The sequence below is a fragment of the Lepidochelys olivacea genome (assembly GCF_965140295.1).
Source record: "Lepidochelys olivacea isolate rLepOli2 genome assembly, chromosome: 11".
Lineage (NCBI taxonomy): Eukaryota > Metazoa > Chordata > Testudines > Cheloniidae > Lepidochelys > Lepidochelys olivacea.
Genome location: NC_140421.1, coordinates 44,660,760 through 44,668,119, shown reverse-complemented (window position 1 = coordinate 44,668,119; position 7,360 = coordinate 44,660,760). Strand labels below are relative to the sequence as shown.

At 46.2% G+C, this 7,360-nt stretch overlaps 1 protein-coding gene across 1 annotated transcript; it reads left to right on the top strand.

The window, feature by feature from the left end:
- The first annotated feature begins 4,192 nt into the window (after nt 1-4,192).
- On the top strand, nt 4,193-7,148 carry LOC311528264 (intraflagellar transport protein 70B-like). The gene has a single exon (XM_084643061.1). It carries the CDS (start codon nt 4,714-4,716, stop codon nt 6,715-6,717), a length of 2,004 nt encoding a protein of 667 aa, XP_084499187.1. The 5' UTR covers nt 4,193-4,713; the 3' UTR covers nt 6,718-7,148.
- Nucleotides 7,149-7,360: the final 212 nt, after the last annotated feature.

The following is a 7,360-nucleotide window of genomic DNA, read 5'->3' as shown; positions in this document are numbered from 1 at the left end:
CACTAGATTCATTATATCTTTTTGCTCCCTAGGAGGATACACTATAATTATATAGTGTAATATTTTCATCTTCTTAATTGTACACTTTTAGTATGTCAGAAAATGGTGACTAATATGTGGCTTATTACCTAGATAATTAACTTTTTGCTCATGATTTGTGCAGATAAAAATTTATTTTTATTAAACAAAACTACCTTCAATGTTTGGGGTACATAAACTTCTCTTATCAAGATGTTCCACATTTTCAACTAAATGATTTATTAAACAGAGGGATTAAGTGTAGTCAGTGAATTAAACTGATTATTTCAGGTCAGCCTGGAAAAATTTTCAATATGCCTAAGTAAAAGTCCCTGGAGCTTAAGGTTATACTCACCTAAGTCTCTTGAAAATGAGAGTGTCTCCTAAATTACTTACGCTCCAATGGTGCCATATGTATAAAGCTAGATCTCAAAGTTAGATATTTTCCCCCGATTCTTTCTTTATAAAGAAAAGCAGTCTAACACTAACTCAGACTATTTATAGTGATTCATGGGCTTAGCATGTTTATATTTTATTTAAATCTATTGCGAGATTATAAGTAATTTAACATATTGTGGTTTGAGCATTGGCCTGCTAAACCCAGGGTTGTGAGTTCAATCCTTGAGGGAGCCATTTAGGGATCTGGGGCAAAAATTGGGGATTGGTCCTGCTTTGAGCAGGGGGTTGGACTAGATGATCTCCTGAGGTCCCTTCCAACCCTAATGTTCTATGAACATGTATCTCCAAGGTATTTTGTATTAAACTCAGATTGCATTTTAATGAGAAATTTATTTAAACAGACTTTATTTTTTAAAAAGAAAAACATTTAATCAAAAAATCCAATTTAAATTTTAAACAAAAAACAAACAAACATTGATCTTTATCCAGCCTGAAGTCATGACATTTACTTTTCCACCTACTAGAGAAAAGGCTCCAGTATTTATAATTGCACAAGTTTAGCCAGGCTGTCGGGCATTAGTTTACTGGCCGAATTCTGCTATGCAGGTGCGTGCAACTCCTGTTGAAGTCAGTAGTAGTTGCAGCTGTGTAGCAGAGAATTCAACCCATGGGACTAAATCCACAAAGGGACATGAGTGCCTAACTCCAAAAATATGACTTGCACCAGACAAAGTGGGTATTCACCTATGAAAGCTGATGCTCCAGTAAGTCTGTTAGTCTATAAGGTGCCACAGGACTCTCTGCCGCTTTTACAGATCCAGACTAACACAGCTACCCCTCTGATACTTACTCCAAAAAACACAGATCCTCAAAACCTCTGCTCAGCTACTGTCTAACCCTATAGGCATCTATAGTCACTAGGCACCTAAATCTCCATCGGTGGGCACGCACAAAGTTCCCTAAGGCACCAGAGAGCTCCTCAGACTAGGCATTCCCTGCGCTGATCCAGTAGACATTGCCAGAGGACGCCTAAGAGCACACCTACCGAACTGGATACTGCCCAGATCATAGCGATGGTGGTCATATACCTTATATCCACTGCCCTAACCACTGGGCTCTAAGGTATTCTGGGAATGGGAATCCCTCCTGTTGAAAGTTGTTCTGCTTTGTATGGACTACTTAAATATTCACTGGAGTAGGGACTGGAAACAGGATCTCCCAGGAGAGTGCACTAATCACTGGTCCACAGTCATTCTCACTCTCTCTCTGGCCCAATGAATACTATTTTATAGAAGTGGAACACCTTCAGTAGAAGAGAGACTGACCTCACAATACCCCATAGCCTCCGCACCGCTCCAAATGAGAGAGAGAGAGAGAACATGTGTGTATTTGACCCAGAGTCTCCCACATGTGGGGAATGAGTCTCCTCCTCAGTTTTTGTTTTCTGGAGAAAGGGTTGACCTTTCTTAGGCACTTAACCTCAGGAGACAGTTCACAGCTGTGAATCCTGAGCAGAGATCATCATCTCCCTCAGCCCAGAGTAAAGCACCTAGGTCCTTATGGGGGAGAGGGAAGCCTCGGCCCTGCACCTCTCCTTGGCATTTTCTACTGGCTATCTTGAGCAGCTTCCTGCCCAGTTTGCTGGCTTCTGTGAATCCCATTCTGAGATGTTTAATGCTCCCTACGCATTGCATAGGGAGCCTGGGCACCTAACCTGTGGCTGAGCAGTCCACTGGGCAGCAAGGCACTCACAACAGGTGCTGCAATACTCAGCTAAGTCTCCTTTGTGGATCTAGAAAGACCCTAGTGTTCACACATTCTCTCTTCAGCAATAAATTGTGCCTATTTTACAAGAGTAAACTGGTCAAACTACCAACAGTATTTGTTAGATGGGTCCTTAGATTTCTTTTTTATTCCACCAGTTGTGAAAGCTGGAAACCTGAACTTTACCAAGATCATACTTTTGTACTTAATATTTTTAAATTACATTTCTATCACTTAGAGCAGACTTCAAAGACCATGAAAGGGTAATCCTTTAGCATTTTACAGCACTTCACTATATTGACTGCTCTACAAAGATTACAGCATTGATGAAAAGCGCCCTTCCTTCCCCAAAAAAAGAAAAGCACCAATCTCTATTCCCCAAGTACACATCAAAGGCTGAATTAAGTTGGGCATTCAGTACTTGGATGTCCATGCCAATTTTGGTCTGTGATTTGTGTATTCATCTCATTTGAAAATGACGGTGCCTTCCATCTGTCAATGGAAAATGTGTGCTTCTCTTTCCCCCTGCCCCCAGCCCGTTCTCTGGAACAGTATTATATTTAAAAAAATATACAAAAGTGTTGGACAGACACCCTTCCTATACCCATCAATGCCTATATTCAGAACTATGCTGTAACAAAAATATACTGTTGATAATAGCAGAGGGACATAATTAAACTTTTTTTTCCAACAAAAACTTTGATATATCACAAAATAAGACCTAACATCATAGATTATTTATGTCTCTAAATAGCTCATATAATGGGTTTCCCCCCAAAAAATCATCATAAGTGATAGTGGTTAATTGTGTGGAAAGTTTAATTTTAAAAATCTTAAATCTGTTATAAAATATTTTAAAATGAGTTCCACTTCCTTGCAGACATTGGTGTGTAAACAAATTTTTTTTTAACATGGCTTAGTACTTGCGCATAAGCCCTATATACTCCATACTGTGTCTCATTTAGCCTACTGTATGAAACTGTAAATTGTAGATGCCAGAAAATAAAGATGTTACAATTTAACTATGAAACCCAAGAAAACCACATACTTTTGGGTATGACAGTCTCTTAATTCAGAGGTTAATTAACAATATAGATTTGTATTTATTATTACACTATTATTCCACTGAAAAGTCATACTTCAGTCAAATCATGAAAGTCTTTGGTTGAGGAATTTACTATTTCTAGTCCATAAAAGGCAACATCGCTAAAGCATTAGGAATGAGTCAACAGGGGCTTTATTCCTGGATCACAATCAACCTACCCTATCACCCTGCATGAGTCACATTTGGCCAGTCTTGCAGAAATCAAAACTGCTAGAAGTCAGGATATTAATCTCGATGTACCACAAAAACAAAAGGAGTAGTACTTGTGGCACCTTAGAGACTAACCAATTTATTTGAGTATAAGCTTTCGTGAGCTACAGCTCACTTCATCTTTTCTTTTTGCGAATAGAAACTAACACGGCTGCTACTCTGAAACCTGTCTCGATATACCTCAGTCTCTCCTTCTGTAAAATGGGGATAACACCCCGCCCCTTGAGCAAAGCGCACCAGGATCTGGGTTACAAGTGGTAGCGTGTTGCCCTCTAGTGGCAGTCCTCGGCAACAATAACAGCCTCCTACTTCTCACAGCCGACGGAAGGTGAGCTAAGGAGTCCACCAGCAGGGCCTGCGGTGTCAGCGCTGAGAGTCCCAGGCGGGAGCCCTGCTGGTGGGCCCGTAGGCAGTTTCCCGCCTACCATAATAGGTACCAGGCAGCACCAGACTAAGGCAGTATCGGTACCAAGCGAGCCTGGCCCCGCCCCGCCCGCCAGGGTGGGCGCTCGGGACCCGCGGGTTACCGGCCAGAGACTGGAGACAAGACAGGCAGCAGCTGCTGTCCTTTGTTAGGGGGCGCCGGGGCCGCCCACTGCCCCCTGCGGGGCGCCTCACCCTGGGGGGCAGGCGGGAGAAGCGCCACCCCCTTCGTGAGAGGGGCGGTCCGCCAGGCACAGGCCCTACCGGCGGTACGTTGGTCCCCTCACCCCACGAACGTGCCGCGGCAGGGGCTGGGCTCCGAGTCTGGACCGCGGGCCAAGCGTCTCAACTTACAAGTGACGCGCCATTCTACTAGCGGAGCGGCCACCCATAGAAACTACGATTCCCAGCATGCATTGCGGCCCGCCGGGGAAGGCAGGCGGGAAGCCTCGCCCCCTGGAAGCTGTGGTATCCGCTGGCTCCTCTGCTCGCGGCCCGGGCCTCGCTCACGGAACAATTTGAACGCGGGCGTAAAGCGACACACTCATCAGCCGGGAGATGCGTCATTTCCGCGTGCGACGGAACAGCCGCCGTGATAGGTGTAGCGCAAGGTAGCACCACCCCGGTAGTTCCAAGCTCCGAGCATTTCCGTTTCCGCCTGGGTTGTTGCCGTGGCAGCGAGGGTGGGGGAGGAGACGCTGGCTGGCAGGCAGTGGCAGGTACTTCCGTTTCCGGCGGGGCGGTTGCCTTGGTAGCGGTGGCAGAGCGACGCGCTGGGCCTGGTAGCCGCGGGCATGGCCGGGGCAGCTCCGATCCCGGACGGGGAATTCACGGCGGCCGTTTACGGGCTGATCCGGGCCGGACGGTTCGCGGAGGCGGTGGGGATCCTGGGCAGCGAGCTGCAGAATAGTTGCCGTTCCCGGGCCGGCCTCTCGCTGCTCGGCTACTGCTACTACCAGCTGCAGGACTTCGCGGCGGCGGCCGAGTGCTACGAGCAGATGGGGGCGCTGCACCCCGAGCTCGAGGAGTACCGGCTCTACCACGCCCAGTCCCTCTACAAGGCCGGGCTCTACGCCGAGGCCCTGCGGGTCGCCAGCCCCCTGCTCGATGTGCCCGCTTACCAGGGACGCGCCCTTCGCCTGCAGGCTGCTGCCCACTATGCGCAGGGTGACCTCTCCGCAGCCAAGAGCTTGGTGGAGCAGGTGCTGGCCTCTGCTGCAGAGAGCAGCCCTGGAGCTGCTGAAGACCCTTCAGAGCTACCAGATGCTGAGGTCAACCTAGGCTGCCTGTTGTTCCGGGAAGGGCGGCATGAGGAGGCCTGCAGCAAATTTGCGGGTGCCATGCAGGTGCTGGGCTACTGCCCCGAGCTGTCATACAACATGGCGCTATGCTGCTACGCAGCCAAGCAATACGCACCTGCCCTCAAACACATCTCTGACATCATCGAGCGCGGAATCCACCAGCACCCCGAGCTCAGTGTGGGCATGACCACCGAGGGCATCGACGTCCGCAGTGTGGGCAACACACTGCTCCTGCACCGCACTGCCCTGGTGGAGGCCTTCAATCTCAAAGCTGCCATCGAGTACCAGCTACGCAACTTGGAAGCAGCCCAGGAGGCACTCACAGACATGCCACCAAGGGCCGAGGAAGAGCTGGACCCTGTCACCCTGCACAACCAAGCGTTGATGAACATGGACAGCCGGCCCACTGAAGGGTTTGAGAAACTGCAGTTCCTTCTGCAACAGAACCCCTGCCCACCAGAGACCTTTGGGAACTTGCTGCTGCTGTATTGTAAACATCAATACTATGACCTTGCTGCCGATGTGTTGGCAGAGAATGCCCATCTGACCTACAAGCTGCTCTCACCTTACCTTTACAACTTCCTGGATGCCATGATTACATGTCAAACTGCTCCTGAGGAGGCCTTCCACAAGTTAGATGAGCTGGCAGGGACAATGACTGAGCAGCTGAGAAAGCTCACTAAGCAGGTGCAGGAAGCGAGGCAAAACCGGGATGATGAGGCTGTCAAGAAGGCAGTTAATGAATATGATGAGACTCTGGAGAAATATGTGCCTGTCTTGATGGCCCAGGCCAAGATATATTGGGACATGGAGAATTACACTATGGTGGAGAAGATCTTTCGCAAGTCAGTGGAGTTCTGCAATGAACACGAGGTGTGGAAGCTGAATGTGGCTCATGTGCTCTTCATGCAGGAGAATAAATACAAAGAGGCCATCGGCTTCTATGAGCCCATTGTCAAGAAGCACTATGATAACATCCTTCAAGTCAGTGCCATTGTGCTGGCCAACCTTTGTGTCTCCTACATCATGACCAGTCAGAATGAAGAGGCAGAGGAGCTGATGAGGAAGATTGAAAAGGAAGAAGAGCAGCTCTCCTATGATGACCCTGATAAAAAGATCTACCACCTTTGCATTGTTAACCTAGTGATCGGCACACTGTATTGTGCCAAAGGAAACTATGACTTTGGCATCTCGAGGGTAATTAAAAGTTTGGAGCCTTATAACAAAAAGTTAGGCACAGATACTTGGTATTATGCTAAAAGGTGCTTCCTGTCCTTGTTGGAGAACATGTCCAAGCACATGATCATGCTGCGTGACAGTGTTATTCAAGAGTGTGTGCATTTTCTAGAGCAGTGTGAACTATATGGCAGAAACATCCCCGCTGTTATTGAGCAACCACTTGAAGAAGAGAGGATGCACAGTGGGAAGAACACAGTTACATATGAAGCCAGACAGTTGAGGGCACTGATATATGAGGTCATTGGGTGGAATATGTAAATGCTGTGGCATTCCCATACAAGATGGAGATGAACTATAATTCTTGTTTTATTTTCACTTTTGTTGATCCTGGCTATCCAAAGTAGTGTATTTTCTCTTTGATGTATTGTATTTAAATATTTGTTCTACTGTTTTGGAGTATTTAATGGAAGATGGTATGCTAGCACAAAATTAACATGTTTAATGACTACCAATATCCTCATGCATCAGTGATATTTTATGGTTTGTTTTTTTTAAGATATGACTACCACCAGAAACCTTATTACAGAAATGTTGTGGAGGTTCTTCTGTGTATATGGTTTTATTAATATGAAGCTACATTAACTAGCTTTTATAATCTGTATATTGACACTGAAATAATTTCTCTTCTGTCTCCTATCAGTTTTGTGGCTAGACTTTAATGGAAATCTGGCATAAAGCCGTTTCTTTAATTTATAGTTCTTTCCCTCTTTTGGGAAATGCTTTCTTTCTGTTTTATTTTTCTACTGCATTTTCATATATTTTATATTATAGTGGTTGTATTTCCTAATACAAACATAGTTTTTATAATAAAAAACAAGGCTACAAAAATTAGCAGGGTTTTCCGTTATTTTTACCCTTGTGCTTAGGAAAGTGACAGGTCTAATTCAGGAGCTGAGAAGGT